General features: G+C 37.0%; 1 protein-coding gene across 2 annotated transcripts in view; it reads left to right on the top strand.

The window, feature by feature from the left end:
• arid4b (AT-rich interaction domain 4B) overlaps positions 1–17600 on the top strand; it is a 77051-nt gene that overhangs the window by 26645 nt on the left and 32806 nt on the right. For both annotated transcript variants that reach the window (XM_053501691.1, XM_053501690.1), the window contains exons 3-6: positions 11013–11123; positions 15394–15459; positions 16751–16841; positions 17083–17162. In XM_053501691.1, the coding sequence (XP_053357666.1) occupies positions 11013–11123; positions 15394–15459; positions 16751–16841; positions 17083–17162 (348 nt within the window). The remainder of the gene's footprint in view (positions 1–11012; positions 11124–15393; positions 15460–16750; positions 16842–17082; positions 17163–17600) is intronic.

The raw sequence follows: 17600 nt of genomic DNA, 5'->3' as shown, positions 1-17600 counted from the left end.
AATTCTCAATACAGAGGTTAAAAATCCATTTTCTTCCTCAGCTCTTTGCTATGGGTGTGTGTGTGCGCGTGTAATTTGACACTGTGCCGGACACACTCTCTCGCCCCAATGTCTGTGTCACACACACACATTAAGACACATACACTCTGCTCTACACAGAAACTCTGCTCTGTTGCGATTTTTTTTAGAGGTAACGTGCGGTTAATTTGTTTGTTTGTTTTACTTTACAGCAGTGATTCTGTTAGTATGCGCTCACACGAGTGTCATTGGCGATGTTCCTTGCAAATTTCCCGACAAAAGTGTAGTGGGAGAGAGAGGCTGATTTATGACAGCTGTTTACGGAAGTGTAGTCCAGTGCGGGAGATGCATTGTGGGTAATGCAGTACGGTGTGTGTGAACGCGAATGCGAGATATAGAGCCTGAGTTTTGTTCTTCAGTAGTTTTTTTGGTTGGATTTAAGTGCAGGATCTAACCGAATGTTTGTCCATCTCATCATTACACGAGCATGAATTAACGGGCTGTTATGCTGTTGCAAGCAACATAAAAATAAAGCGGAGAAGCTTTAATATTTAGAGGAAAACAACAGTCTTTTCGTTAATGTGTGTGTTAAATTAAAACGAGAAGAGAAAGTTGTACCGTGTAAAATGAGAAGGGGGAGACAGGAGGGGCTGAAAGCAAGAGTCTCCACTTTCTCTAGCCTCATGCACACATATACAGCGCCTGCGTGCGCAAACGGAAACACTTATCTGTCGGGATTTATTTTACTTTTTTATGGTAAAGTGCAGGTTAATTTGTTTTATTTTTACTTTATATTTTGTAATCATTATTTTGATGTATTTATTTTTTGGGGCAGAAGAACGAATAATTTCTTATAAAAATATTAAATTTGGTTTACGAGTGTTTTGGAATATGAGCCCGCTTCCGGAACGAAATATGCTCGTAATCCGAGGTTCCACTTTATTTTTTAAAATAAATAAATAGCTGAACTTGCCTAATCTAAAAAAAAAAATGGGTGCTTCACCTAGATCAAATGTAAATATCTTTTTTTTCTATGGGGCAAAATGGTAATTAAAACATAGTTATTACTTTAAACAATAATTTTTTTGTCTTTTACCTGTACCTTCTAACAACTGCCGTGACTTCATAGTTACAGGTACAAGTTAAAAATGCACATACTGTATGGTACTTCATACTGTAACCCAATAAAATTTTATCAAAACTTTATCACATGGTCATCAACCATACAAATATGCTATTTTACTTTTTTTTTTTTTTTTTTTTTTTCAAATTTCATGGTTGGCTATAGTAAGAAATTAATCTAGCTGGGTAATGTCACGTTGTTTATATACCGCAATGCAATTTGTTGGTTTGATATGTTGCCAGGTTGATTTTCATCTTTCATCTTTTCATCAAGTTTTATTTCCAAGTAAGAGGCTTTAGTGTGTCCAGTAAAAATGAGAACCTACAATGCAATCCTCTTCAGTGTACATGTACCCCTTTTCCACTGCTCTGGTTCCCGTGCCGGTTCCCAATTTTTGAACCAGTGCCGCGCTTTTCCACAGAAAAAAATTGGTGCCGGTGCCCTAAAATAAGCACCGAACTGGCCCCTAAACTCTGCTGGTCTAGTCGCGAGAACCCGTGACGTCATGAGCGGTGGGCGGAGTTATAGGGAGCGTTAAAAAAATGCCTGAGACCCAAAGTCCGTTAATGTGAAGCGCGGACGAAACAAAAGCGCTTTTAGCAATTTGGACATCTGCCGAGATTAAGCAGAAATTGGTAAGTGCTTCAAGAACAAAAAGTGTATGAAATACATTTTCATAGTTTGGAGAATAACCAGTAAACTGACTTCGGCCATGTTCGTTTCTGTTTAGTGACCGTGGCCTGTGACCTATTATCATGCAGCTCCCGCTGAGCTCCTGTCTAGTGTAAATGCGTGTCTGGCACCAGCACAAGTGTAGTGGAAATGAGATATTATTATTGAGCAAAAACTCGTTGAAATATTTAGTACCCATTCTATTCCATAGGTATATTAAAGACTTCTTTTTCATATCAAACAGCACAGTTAAAGAGATCTGGCATTTTTCCACTTCTTCTCAACATTTGAGTTAGCCACATTTGAGCAGCACCAGTTCTTTGGAAAGCAAAGAAGTGGGGATACAAAAGGAACTCAGCTGCACTCAATCTTAAGAACCCCAAGGAATGTTTTGAGCAGTATGTTTTGAGCAGGTGTTTACTACTGGTTTTACTACAACTTTGCACATCCAGCAAAGGCCTTTTTTCTGAGATGGTAGAAACTATTCTGGATTTTTCTCACCTTTTTAACCTTAAATGCAGTCTTCATATGTGGAACCTATGGGTGAAAACAACAGCAGACTATGTTTGTATGATTTTTTTAGCTGCTTCCATGAGAGATCAGTGGATCATCCCAACCTCAAGCAAAATTTTTCAGAAAAGGGAGAGTTGGCATGATTTAAATAAAATGTGTATTCGACTTCACATTTCATTTTATTCACGCCAACTCTCCCTCTTCTAAAAAATTTGCTGCAGCTATCACATTGATTTCTTTTAACAGATGTCTTTGAGTACCATTAAAGTATTACTTTTAATTATTTCACACTGAAAGCAAACAAAAAGCCTGTTGACAAGGACTCTTTACCCTTTATTTCTGATGTCCGCTGTTCAACCATTCAGAACTAAACATTTTAATCCACTGACAAACAGCAAAATGCAAAAAGTATCTGCCCAGATGATAATCTGTCAACCCCTAGTAAATACTACAGTTTACTATAGTTTATAGTAAATGATTGTAGTAAACATTAAGGTTTACTTCAGTATACTATAAAAAAAACATAGTATACAACAGTACTTTTTTCCTATGGGCAATTAAGCAGATGCAGAATATTTAGTGGTGTACTGGTCAGCACTGTCGCCTTGTATCTCCAGGGTCTGGGTTCGATTCCCGGCCAGGCTCGATTCTTGTCGACCTGCAGATTAGGCTAATTGGCGTTCCCAAATTGCCTGTAGTGTGTGAATGACAGTGTGAGTGTGTGTATGTGTCTCCCCTGCGATAGATTGGCACCCTGTCCAGGGTGTACCTTGCCTCATGCCCTAAATCTCCTGGCATAGGCTCCAGGCCTCCGGAACCCTAAATACAGGATAAAGCGGTAAAGAAGATGAGTGAGTGAGTGAGTGAGTAATAGCAAACAGAAAGAAAATTAAGTAGCGGAAGAGGTGGAAGAATTCCTGTGGAACAATAGTGCCAAGCATCAGTGTAGAGAAAACACAGTAATGAAATAGGTTTACTAACATAGAACACTTTAAAATTCTGGCTTTTATAATCCTTGCTTTTATGGTTTTCAGGTTTATGGTTGTGACTTATAAATAGCATTTACAGATTTCATTTGTGAATGCATTGTTTAAATGTAAAGGTCTTAAATACATGCTCTTGGATTCTCTCAGAGCCAGGAGCTGTCCGTGTATTAGGGATGCACCAATACTGAGACCAATATTGGGTATTGGTCTGACACTGTGCACATGTACAGTAGCTTCACACTTACAACATGACTTGAACCTCACTTGATGTCACCCTTACAACATGGTTAATAAAACCAATGTAACTTAAAATTACATGACATCATTGTTCTGTACAGGCTGTTAAAATAGTGCAACCATTTTGGTTATTTCAGCAACAAGCAGGCAATTATTGGTAACCAACCTTGGTAATACCTTTTTTTTTTTTCCAACAATATCTTTATTGAGTTTTTTTTATTTTTATATACAGAAATTAGAGTGCTTCCACATCAAAATGAACATCCAGGGCAACTAAATTATTGTATAACAGTCAATCAACCTTTTTTGCAAATCAGACATTTATAAGATGATAAGGCAACATTTAGGTGGAAGTACAAAATATGACGTGTAAATAATAACTTAATAAAAAAAAAAAAAAGGAATAAAGCCCCCCCCCCCAAAAAAAAATAAATAAATAAAAATAATAATCATAATAATAATAAGTTTCTCTATTTTCCAAGGGTTGCTCAACTTCACTTCAATTGTACTGTTTTACAAACTCAAATTTATTTAGTCTAGGATGCTGCAGAGGACCAACAACAATTACATCTCATCTGCCTCATTAACAATACTACTAAGATCCACATTTTCCATATACTGCATAAAGGGACCCCAAATGTTTTGAAAAAGTGACAGTTTTCCTTTGACAATGTAAGTAATTTTCTCCATAGGTAAAGTTGTGGACAATTCCTTTATCTAGTTAATGAGTTTTGGCTTGCTGGTCTTCTTCCATGAGAGTGCTATGACTCTTTTTGCCAACAGTAGACATAAGTCCATGGCGGTAATTATCTTTCTAGACATAAGATGCCCATCAGGATATAAACCTAAAATAAGTAGTTTAGGGTCAAGATCTAATTGTATACCCAATATAGTACCCAGAGCTTGTTTGATCTCTTTCCAAAACAGTTGTATTTTATTGCATTCCCAGATACAGTGGAAGAATGTCCCTTTCTCCTCTCCACACCTGAAACACAAGTCTGGGATATCACCACTATACTTATTAAGCTTTTCTGGAGTCACATATGTCCTCATTAGCCAATTATATTGCAGTACTTTAAGACGAGTACTGGTAGTTTGTGTTTGTGCCTCAGCACATACTTCCTCCCAGTCTTCGGAGGATACGTCCTCCTGTAAGTCTTCCCTCCAGGCATTAAGTTTCCCTAAAGAAGATTCAGGGGAACCCTCTACTAATATGTTATATAGTTTGGAGATTATTCCCTTTCCAAAGCAATCTTTTTTCATTTCTGTTTCCAATGTGGACAACGGAGGGATTGACAAGCACTGATTTTGAGATGATCTAATAAAGTTTCTCACTTGTAGATATTTAAATCGATGTTTGCATGGAATATCATACTTGGCAATCAACTCCTCAAATGACATCAAAGTCTCATCCTCTGATCCCATGAGGTCCCCTATTGTCTTTAAACCTTTGTCAGCCCACTTCCTAAAACCAGGGTCTGCTCTGCCTGGAGGGAAAAAATGATTACCCCATATTGGGCTGAAGCGTGCGAGAGGGGTGGATACACCCAGATATTTCTTAACCTGGTGCCAGATTATAATCATATTTCTGACAATAGGATTTTTTGTCTTTTTTTTCAACATTTTGACTTTTGCTGAGTATAGATACTGGGGAAGGGGAAGAGGTACTGAGCTGTTTTCAATATTCATCCAAGACGGGAGGGATTTATCTGTAAAATAATACATCATAGTCCTCAATTGAGCTGGCCAATAGTACCAAAGTGGATTGGGACATTTGAGGCCTCCTCTTTCATACGGTAAGTATAGAAGTGATAAACGCAGCCTCGGTCGTCTATTATTCCACAAAAAACGTACAAAAATTGTTTTCAGGTGCGAGAATAAATTAGCAGGAGGTGACAATGGAATGTTCTGGAACAAGTACAGAAGTTTGGGCATTATGTTTAGTTTAAGAACATTAATTCTTGCTATAAGTGACAAGGGCAAGGGTTTCCATCTATCCACAGATGAGATGATGGAATCTATCATAGGGGTGTAGTTAGCTCCAACAATGTCTCTCAAACATGGCACTATCCTAATCCCGAGATAGGTAAAACAGTCTACCATTTTGAATTGGAAAGAATTTCCGGCACTTTTTCTCTCTTCTGAGTTAAGTATCATTAATGAAGATTTTTCTTTGTTCACTTTATGACCTGATATCCGTCCAAATGTGTTTAATAAGTCCAACAAGGCTGGGATAGAATCTTTCAGTTTTTCCAAAAAAAGAATGACATCATCTGCAAATAAGGCAATTCTGTGTTCCTGTTGATTTACTGATAAACCAGATATGTTTTTATGAGACCGTACCGCGATGGCAAACGGTTCAATTGCTAAAATAAACAATAAGGGGGACAAAGGGCACCCTTGCCTACATCCCCGTTTAATTTCAAATGGTTTAGATATAATTCCATTTGTCAGTATTTCAGCATATGGTTTATTATATAGAAGTCTAATCCACCGACAGAAGTTATCCCCACAGCCAAATCTTTTTATTATTTCAAATAAGTAGGGCCACTCAACTCTATCAAAGACCTTTTCGGCATCCAATGATAGTAAAGCATTATCTATTTTTCCTTCCAGATTATGAAGAATATCCAACACTCGTCTCACATTATGAAATCCCTGTCTACCTGCAATAAACCCATTCTGGTCACAGGCAATTAGATCAGGTAAAGATCTCTCCAGTCTTCGAGCCAAAATTTTGCAAAGTATCTTTAAATCCACATTAAGAAGACTTATTGGTCTTAGGTTTCCACATTTATTGCACGGTTTACCTGGTTTGGGTAGTAAAGTTATCAGAGCTCCTCTTAATGAAGCCGGAAGGATTCTCTTCCTAAATGAATCCGAGAACATGTCAAAAAGAGGGGACAGCAATTTAGTTTTAAATTTCCTATAAATTTCTGTCGGTAGCCCATCTGGGCCTGGGGTTTTACCTGTTTTCAAATGATCTATTGCTATAGATATTTCCTCCTTTGTTATAGGTGTATTAAGGTCTGCACTTATTAGTTCTGAAATGCTAGGTATCTGAAGGGTATCTAAGAAAAGGTTTTGCTCTTGTTCCATATGCATTATGTCTGAGCTGTATAGTTTTTCAAAAAAAAGCTTAAAAGTTTCATTAATTCCTAGAGGGTCAGCAATAATCTGTCCATCGCTGTTTTCAATCGAAGTAATGTTTTTCTCATTTTGTAATTGTCGGAGGCGCCAGGCTAATAATTTCCCGGGCTTTTCCCCTTGGTCATAGAATGACTGTTTAAGACGCAAAAGATGTAAGGCTGCCTTAGAAGCAAAAAGTTTGTTAGACTGTGTTCTTAGTAATAAAAGCTTTTGATGGACTCTTGGGCAAAAAGTTTGAAAATATTCTCCCTCAAGCAGCTCAATCTCTGCCTCCAACTTTTTTGTTTTCTGATAAGTTTGCTTTGCTCTATAACTTGTAAAACTAATAATCTGACCTCTCACGTAGGCCTTAAAGGCTTCCCACCTTGTGCAGGGTGACGTTTCATCCGTATTGGTTTCAAAAAAAATATTTATTTGGTTGTCTATGAAAGATGTAAATTCTGAGTCTAGGAGCCATTTTTGTTTAAATCTCCATCTAGGGGGATCTCTTTTAAGTCTTAAATCTTCATATGTTAACGAGTTTGGCGAATGGTCAGATATTAAAATACTATCATAGTGACAATCCTTTATTTTGTACCTTATATTGGCAGAAACTAAAAAAAAATCAATACGCGAGTATGATTTATGTGTATTTGAGTAGCAGGAGTATTTTAACACCTTGGGGTTCATATCCCTCCAAATATCCCTCAGATCAAGTTCTTTCATAAAATGTTGAATAGTTTGTCTACTTTTAGGATGCGAGAGATCAGTACCTGAGCTCCTATCCAATTCTGGATTCAATGTACAATTAAAATCCCCTCCTATAATAAAGCTACCCGACAGAGATGATGCTGTAAGAAAAAGATTATGAAAAAACTTTGGGTCGTCAATGTTTGGAGCATAGATATTTATCAGGATTATTTTTTCCGTAATAAGTGTGCCCTGTAGAATAATATATCTCCCCGCCTTGTCTTTAATAACCCTTGTCACATGAAATGGTATAGATTTGTGGATCAAAATCATAACACCTCTTGCCTGAGAGGTGAAGGGTGCAGAATACATACTGCCCTGCCACCTCCTCCTAATCTTCGCCTCTTGACTAGACAACAGGTGTGTTTCCTGAAGTAGCATGATATCAGAGTGCATAGATTTCACCCTAGTCATTACTTGTTTTACCTTCTCCAGTTTTTGTAGCCCTCTGCAGTTCCAAGAAGAAATTTTAATTCTTATTCCACCAGACATACCATACAGCACTAAATGAGCTTCCCAACACATTTGAAATATTAAAGGACAAAGAAACAAATAACACCTGAATATCAAAAACTACACCCATAACAATAAACATTGAACATGCCCCCTTAACTTGAACTTTGGCACCCATTTCCCCTTCCCCTATATATACTGGTACCTGTCTAACAGCTGAAGGTTGTTCCACCCAAAAGTGAGGATCAACCGACTATGCCTGAACACCCCCCCCCCCACCCCACCCCGCTACATAAACAGAAAACTCGGTATTGGATACCTTAAGAAAATTAGGCTAGTAATAGTAGCTGTAAACCTCTGGACCTATAAACAGATATAACAAATTGGCCTTTCTCTCTCACTCTTCTTTTTAAAACTTAAAGCTCAGTAATTATTCCTCCATGCCAACACATAGTATGTCAGTAATTACATTCTCAACCCGGTCCACTTTCTGACCTCAAAGCCTTCACAAAATTCTCCGCTTCACCTGGCTGATTAAAGATGCGAGACTGTCCGTTGTGTGTCACTATCAGTCGCGCGGGAGAAATCATGCCGTACCGGATCCCCATAGAGCGAAGCTGTTGTCTTGCGGCATTAAACTCTTTCTGTTTTCTGTGTACACTGGTCGCCAGGTCCTCATAAAATCTCACCGGACGGTTCTTGAAAAGAATCTGTCCCTTTGCCCTGGCAGCTCTTATCACGGTCATTTTATCCTTGTAATTTAGGAACTTCATGATCATAGTCCTCGGTGCAGCTGTGTTTGACGTATTCTTCTGGCCGACCCGATGAGCTCTCTCCAGCGTCAGAGCGGTGCGTAGCGGTGCCAAGTTCAGAGCCTCCGGCATCCAATTTTCCAAGAAGACGCACGCGTCCTCTCCTTCTGCGCCCTCGGGCAGGTTAACAAGTCTCAAGTTAGAGCGTCGCGACCTGGCCTCCAGATCTAGCACTTTGTCTTCGAGATCTTTGTTGTTATTTTCAAGAGTCCGTACCTTTGCTTCCAAGGTGGTGATACTATCTTCTGCTGTAGATATCCGGGCCTCCGCCTCACCGACCCGCTTAGCACACTCATTAATATCCTTCCTCACAGTCTCTATTGCTGACAAAATACCGTCCAGTTTGGAGGAAAAATCCGATTTCAAGTTTACAATAGCCGCCAGTACTGCATCTAAGCTTCCGACCGTCTTTTCCCTCTCCGTCGGCTTGTCAATTTCCTCCTCCATCACCTCGCAGGTGTTGGTATTATTCTCGCTATCTTCACCGCTAACATTGACATTAGCTTCACAGCTAGCCTCAGAGCTCGACTTAGAAGTGAAGCCAGACAATTTCGACTGAGTCGGTCTACTAATATTTTTACCAAGTTTCCTTTGCGGGAGAGGCATCACTACAGGCCTTATTTAACGTTCAATAGACGAGTATTATTCAGGATTTTACAGAAATATAGCGGAGCAGAGGTGGGCACGTCCTCTCAGCAAGCCGCCATTACTGGAACCTCGGTAATACCTTTTAAAGTTCAGATTACACTTTAGTTTTTGGGAGGTGATTTGTTGTCTGATATTTAAGAAGTTTTAAAATAGCATTTATAGTTGTATTTATTAAATCAGTCAGCAAGAGAAAGCAGAAGAGTGGTTTGTTGTGCTCGGGCTTGCAGATGTGGCGCTTAATTTTCCATTCCTAACAAAATATACTGCTCTGGGCTCTAACCTGACTCTAATGTGAATAGGAATTTGTAAGCAATTAAATAGCTTGACAGTGTTAAAATATACCTTTAATTAGGAAGATAACTATTACTATTATGAATTTTAATAATTTTAATGTTTGGTTTATTACGTCAAATGGATTAATAAATTGTTAGCTTTAAATGTAGTTAAATAGGCTATGTAGTCCGGTTACTTGAACATCTAATTAAAAACTGCTTGTGTTATATCTGAGTTATGTGATCTTAACCAAAACAGCACAATATCACGACCAAAGAACGCTGCTGTTGAGCTTGGTGAAAAAAAATCAGATAATAGTCTCTCAGTCAATGTATCTCCTAGACATGACTGTCTCATACTGTAAAGAATTATCTGCTGAACAAGTAGTTGACTTTTACGAGTGAACAGATCCACAAAGGATTTGTCAGCAATCTAAGGAAGAAATCCACAAAAATATGTTTGAACACGGTCCACTTTTTAGTAATTTGTGTAAAGATTTTAGTGCTTGATTTTAGTGCTTCAGGATTTTTTTCTTCTGTTTGAAAGTAAAGTAGGCAAACATATAGCCAGAAAGATCCTTACGTTTCCAAACAGAAATGGTAAAAAAACAGGTAAAAAGCCATACCACAGTTTTTTTTTTTTTTCAAAACATTGACATAACAATGTTGCTGTAACAATAATTGCTGTATTTTCTAAATTAAATTCCATATTAAACAAGTGATAATAAATAAGTGATAATCTGTTTTATCACTTATTTAATTGATTGGTTTTATTGTTGTGTATGAACAAAGAGGCAGTGCACTTGTCGGGGTAACATTTATACATCTTCAATACCGCTTATCATGTACAGGGTCTCTGGGGCTTGGAACCTACAGTATCCCAGAAGACTTTAGGATTGATTTAAGATTTTAAATTAAAAAATTGCCCTTTTCAAACTCTTATTTTCCAGTGACCAATTAACTGAAGAAACAGTGATTTTATTGAGTTACATTAGGTGCAAATAAGTAACAAGAAACAGAGTAAGAATCTTGGGTGACATACAGTAAAAATGCTTCTATTAGCTGGCAGTACCGTTAAAAAAGTCCCATTAGGCTCATTTATGTTATCAATGGTACAGTAGAACTTATCTGCAACAGCATTTACTTTATCTACTTTACATAGATTTAGAATTTAGACCAGTTTATATTTTACTTTAAAGTGTCTGTGGATAAGTCATTTAAATTGCTTTAGTTTGATTTTTCTAATTAGATTTACAGTAAATGAGCAGTAAAAACACAGGACTTCCAGAACAATAAATTAATAATTTTTTTTAATAAAACCAGTTGGCAGTTTATCATGATGGTGTTGTTGAATGTTGTCTGTTTTTTTAATATTCTTTACTGCCATTTCTCCACACAGACCTTAGAGGAGCCTGCATACCTGACTGTCGGCACTGACGTGAGTGCCAAGTACCGCGGGGCGTTCTGTGAGGCCAAGATTAAGACTGCCAAGAAACTTGTCAAGGCCAAGGTGAGCCATTAATCTGAAAAACATGGTGGATATAAATGCAAGATGAAAGTTACAAAAATGAGTTTATTACAGTTGATTTATTCAAATGTGAAGTACAAAATCAGGGTGATAAAACATTAATTAATTTATTCATTCTTTCTGAATACAGTGGTACATCGCCATACAAGCTTAAGAAAATTCTTAAGAATTCTCGCCTTAAAAATTTTAATTTTGCAAGAACTTTGTCTGAAACGTGAAGCATTTTTGACAAACGAGCGCTTAAACCAACCGCTCACCATGTTGCACATATGTCCGGGAGTCGTTCAGTGAAATGCCAAGTGAAGCGAGTAAAAAAAAATTTGTGGGTTTTTAGTTTTAGAAGATTTAGTGACGACATAGCACCCTGGGTGCTGAGAATGTTAATGAAGGCGGTAGCAAGAAGAAACAGGAGACACTTTCAGTTTTGTTTTTAAAGCAGCCGGTGCCAAGAGAAATCATAACTTAAGGTTAAGTGAGGTTTAATATCTATTTATTTCACATTTTACTTTTTAACATTTACATATCTTATATAATTTTTTGATTGGTTTTCTATGCAAAAATGTGATTATAGTGTTGGAAATTGGTAATGTTAATAATATTTTGGGTGGCTAGAACAGATTATCTGCATTTACATTATTTCTATGGGAAAAATGCATTTCACAGTACGAAATTTCACCTTAAGAACTTGCCTCCGGAACAGATTCAATTATGCTTAGGTACCACTGTATCCCTAATAAGACCATGGCTTGGTTGGGAAGTGCCTTCATCTGTTTCAGTCTTTGGTGAGTTGGTTTACTTGATTAATTGATAGCCTGTATGATTCAAAGCTCTGTTTTATGTTGTGAATCAAGTGTATTCTTTGTTGTCCTCCACTTTTGGGTCCTTTCGCTGTGGTTAACAGCGGCTCATCAGTTGGCTATCTGTTTTGAATAGATTTTGTTGATGTGTCCATAAGTCTTCTAGCTCTTATTTTTTGTCGACTATTGTTTCTGTAGCTTTTAGTTTTTTCCTGATTTTCTTGTTCTTCCATTCCAGTCTGCTTCCTCCTAGGATTTTGCAACTTATTTCTGCCAGTACCAGTAATGTCTGCTCCACTTTTTCTCTTAATGCTCCTGTTTCTGGGCAGTACAGAAGTGATGGTATCACCATGGTGTTGCACAGTTTTTCATGTCTTTGGCCTTTTCATAGCCATTAGTCATTTTGCTTTTCTTCTTTTATAATCATCTTCATTCATTCAGTCACTTGTAAGTTGTCCTCCTATATATGTAAAAATGTTAACCTGCTTTATTATTTCACTGTTCAACTTAACTTATCCGCCCTAAAAGGTTTCAAATAAGCAAATCCTAGACTATTAAAACCAGGAAGGATATTAGTGAACCATCAAGACCAAAATCACTTAAATGCTGGGTAAAGTTGCATCTTAAAAAAACAGCAGAAATCTGTTTGCTTGGCGAAAATATATATATATATATATATATATACTTACAGTGCTTCTTTATCCACTTTTATCCATGCTTCTTTATCCACTTTATCCATGCTTCTTTATCCACTTTATCCATTTTTCACACATTTATCTGATGTTTGTTTTTGTTTCGCCCCATCTCTCTTCCTTTTTGCATTTTTCAATGACTTAATCACGAATCCATTTATTTAGCTTTTCCCAGTAACATTTATGCTGCTTGTTCTTTGTGTTGACATCTGGAGATTAAGTTGCAGACTTTGCAAAAATGAAGGAGCTTCTTTTGGAAATGCTGTTTCATATTGTTCACCCATGGTTCCTTTCAACTTTTGCATTCCAATCACCTCCAACAATGAGCAATCAGCTTTCTTTACAGATTTAACTGCGTTTTGCACTTCTGTGTAAAAGTTTTCAGTTGTTTCATCACTGCTAATTGTTGTTGGTGTGGATACTTGACTGACTCACAATTTTCTGTTTTTGTCCTGAACCTTAGTCAGTGAGATAAAAATAGAGTGATTTGATCTGAGCTGTAGTTGCTTTTTAAGTTGAAATCAGTGCGGTTCTTTTCAACTCTCTGGCGTCATCTCTTTCCTAGCTTATTATTTTGATGTTCTTTTCATTCCATTTTAATTGTGAGCTCACCATCCCCTTGCCAACATATTTTACATAGCTGCGTTTATTGATTGCATGACTATCGATTATAGTCGATTATATGCACCTCAGTTTGTTCGTGATTGACAAACTTAGAAAAAAAACAACATATTAAATTGTCTTAATTTCAGCGATGAAAATAATAACGGAAAATATTCATTGACGACTTTTTTCCTGTGATTAAGATAATGACGAGACGTCAAAAATATCAATGAACAGTGACAGTGATGAAATCAGAATGCAATATTGTTGACAAGACTAAAACGTGGAGTGAAAAAATAAAAACTAATAAAACATCTTTATTTTCGTCAGCATTTAATTTCGTCACTATGCGCTGCAATACAATGTTCATCTATTATGGCACAAGCAGCAGTGTTTTCCAGGTCATGGCGTGTGGCATATCAGGAGTAGTTTGTGTGCGCAGTGAAGGGATGTTACAAGCGCAGTCATCTTTAACTCTTCATCATCACAGCAGTATTACTCAGGCCAAAGAGAAGAGACGATATTTGGGCCCATTTTCTTTATATTGAATCAGGGAAATAAGCTGATGTGTAGTAATATCGGAGGGAAAACAGTGGGAGCACAACTGCTAGGACAAATACCACATACATGAAGAGACACTTCAAGTCATACCACAAAAATAATCCAGTTTTACAGCCTCTTTGTGGTAATTATATTACCACATGTTTATGTTGTGATGTATTTTATTTTATTTTATAGTTAAACCGTTCCCAAATACATTAAGCTAATAGGTTAGAAAATAATTGTGACCCATAGAAGCTATCCTTACAACAGTTCAATTGTGTAAATTCATATAAAAAAATTAAGTTTGTCCAGTTGTCCATACTGCTCCTATTGTTTTAAAGTTTAAAAAAATATGGACATGCAGCAGTTGTGGGGACAGTTAAAAATAAATATAATTAGCTGAAAACATCAGATTAACCTGAATAAAAATAGGATAAGATTAACTAAATATGATAAAAACTAGCAGGGACATTACTTCTGGGACTAAGACTAAGACAAAAAATTGGAAATATCTGACAAAATTAACACTACTATCAAAGAAGCATTGTACTATGTGTTAAACCGATCAATTACTGGTTGGTTTAGTCGACCAAAGGGTTGCTAAATGCTGTTGTTACAGCTGTTGTTATATTGTTGCGATTCCTGATGTGTTTTTATTTCTATTACCATTTATTGCTTTAGCATTAGCCCTTAACCTGTAGCCAAGGCATACCCCTTGCCCTCAAGTTTTTTCATCTTTCATGAGTTCACTATTTGTCATTCACTAACTGCTTATTCTGTTAAGGATCAGGGGAGGCCTAGAGCCTACACCAGGGGACTCTGAGCCCAAGCCCAACACCTTGGACGGAGTGTTGTCCATTGCAAGGCTACAAGCATTATGATTGATTACAAAAATTTGGCTTCATCTATAGTTGGTTAGGCCCCCACAGCTGTGACACACTGTAGGAGTCAGGCCTAGTGCGAAGGCAGGACACATAGCTCAGTCCGGTTCCTTGTCAGAAAGAATCTCCAGTGTTTTACAGATAGTAAGCTCTAAGGAAACCACTGCATTTGGTGAGGGATGTACATGTGCAGGGCTTTGGATGCATGTGGTACATGCCACACTAGATGCAGATGCCATTGTTAAACATAATGCCGACTCTATTAGTGGAATGCCGTCCGCTGCTTGAAAGCACACAGTGAGGCAGCTTAGTGCCAAATTTGTGTGTTCTGTTTGAAATAAATAAGGAAGAAAATCATAATATTGAGAGCTTTATCCCCTTTATAGCACAAGTTCTGTGTCAAAGGGGCTTGTCTTCTGTTCACTTCCTCTCCTTTACCCACCTTTTTCCATCTAGTTTCAATTCCATTTACTTTTCATTTTCACATTTCGGATCTTTCCCAATTTTTCATTTTTACAAAGGTTTTTGGAATTATGGGACTGGAACTTTCGGACTTATGGAGAAATGTTTGCATTATAACATGCTATGTGTTTGTTGTACTGTAGTTTGCGTTTATGCAAGCTATGAAAATATTAGTGTTTTTCTATTATACTAGGAAAACAAAACAAAAAAGTAATAATGCTGTTTAAAATTTACATACATGATAAAACAACCTTCCCTTTTTTATTTTTTACAGGTAACTTTTAAGCCAGACTCATCCACTGCTGAGGTGCATGACGAGCACATCAGAGGAAATCTGAAGGTAAGTATGTGTGTTAGACAGTCTTAAAACATTTTACAAAAATGTCACAAAAATCAGATTGAGACTATTTGGACATATACTGTACAGTGGAACCTTGGATTGCGAGTAACTTGGTCTGTGTGTTTGCAAGACAAGCAATATTTTGTAATGAATTTTAACTAAATAAAAGAGCTAGAACTTGATATACCAGTAGTATGCATGCACTTTGTCTGCCGAGCATCACATGATCACAACTAGGCCAATGGTTCTTCTTTCACGTGCACCACTGGATTATAGGTAATCGACTCCCATGCTTAGTCTCAGCGCATTCGTGCGCGCCTGTACTGTTTACTCTAACATTGTGACCACACACACACACACACAAACACACACAAATGGACACACTGCTATGTCGGGGTTTTTTTCAAAGGTTAAGTGCAGGTTAATGTGTTTTATTTTTACTTCACAGCAATGATTTCGTTAGTGTGTGTGCACGTATATGCGAGTATCATTCGAGGTTCCTTGTTAAAGAAGTTTCCCAACAGAGCTGTGTTTTACGTTAATGCGTGTGTGTATTAAAACTGTCCTACAGAGTATGCTTCTTGGTCTTTCTATATCTATATATCTATAGCAACATTATGCCGTGCTAGATAGCTTGTCGACCATACCTAGATATTGTCCTTGACTGAAGATTAAGTTGTGAAGCACAACTATTTATCACGTTTGATAGATGGCAATGGGTTGCAGCTCAAAAAATTGCATTCATATTTGCACACTAAAATTGCACTAAAATTCCCTTTCCAGCAACAATCTTGTTTAGAATCAGTGCAAACAATATAGATATGATAGCAATTCTCATAGCTGCACGTGATTTGGCCTACAGAGTCTTAAGGGTTAGTTATGTAGTTAACTGGAAGCTTAAAAAACTAAGGGTTTTTTCAATTACTATGTTTACTTTAACCAGGCTGTGTATTATCACAACATGAACATGCACAGTATTACAATAAATCACAGTATCTCTTTCTATCACTAGACAATGACATATAGTTGCATTAGTCAAGAGTTCTATCTCAGTCAACTAAACATTCTCTAAGAGATTAGAGAAACTAGTCTAGAGAAGTTAAGAGTCTTGTTTTGAAATTAAGTTGCATCCATTACACCCATATATATATATATATATATATATATATATATATATATATATATATATATATTTTTTTTTTTTTTTTTTTTTTTTTACTGGTTCCAACAAAGGTTAGATATTTAAAAGGTACAAAAGAATTAAAGCTCTACAGATGTGTTTGGCTTTTAGGTGGGTGCTGTGGTTGAAGTGAAAAACCAAGATGGAATCTACCAGGAAGCTACCATCAACAAGCTCACAGATGCTAGTCTGTACACAGTTGGTAAGTACTAGGAAATTAATACTAAGTTGACTTTGTATATGTAGTACAGTGATATTACGCTGGATTCCCGGCTGGTGCGAACTCCGTGTTATTAAAGCTATTGTTAAAAAATAAGTAAAAGAGGACATTTTATAATGTACCATGAAGACATGGTGAGTTGTCTAGTTGGTGAGTTGTCTAGTTGAATTTGGCATAAAAAAAGCAAGTCATATTCACAATGTAATTGTGTGTTTTTTTGAAGTTTTTGATGATGGTGATGAGAAAACCCTGAGACGTTCATCTCTGTGCCTTAAAGGAGCACGTCACTTCGCTGAGAGTGAGGTAAAATTATTTATATAATTATTTAATTTAATTATTATCACTTTGCTATTACAGTTCAGCTTCTTTTTGTATTTTTTGAAATGAATCTTTTAGCTTAGTGTGTTAAGGCTCTGAGTTACTGATTGTAAGGTCGGCAGTTCAAGCCCCAGCTCCAACAAGTTACTGTACCACCTTTGGGCCCTTAAACAAGACCCTTATACTGGCTGATTCTCCACTCTTACCCCAGCCTCCTAACAAAACTGGGATATGCGAAGACTAAAGAATTCTACTGTGCAATAGTGTATATGTAACAAATAAAGGAATGGTTTGACAATTTAGGTGTTCAAGGTTCAAGGTCTTGATCTAGCCTCTAAATTCAGATCTGCTGGGGAATGTGTTGGACAAAGCGGTCCAACACATGGATGCCCCACCTCATAACTTACAGGAATTTTTATTTTT

This window comes from Clarias gariepinus, chromosome 8 (genome assembly GCF_024256425.1).
Source record: "Clarias gariepinus isolate MV-2021 ecotype Netherlands chromosome 8, CGAR_prim_01v2, whole genome shotgun sequence".
Taxonomy (NCBI): Eukaryota; Metazoa; Chordata; class Actinopteri; order Siluriformes; family Clariidae; genus Clarias; species Clarias gariepinus.
This window is presented reverse-complemented; position numbering and strand designations above follow the sequence as displayed.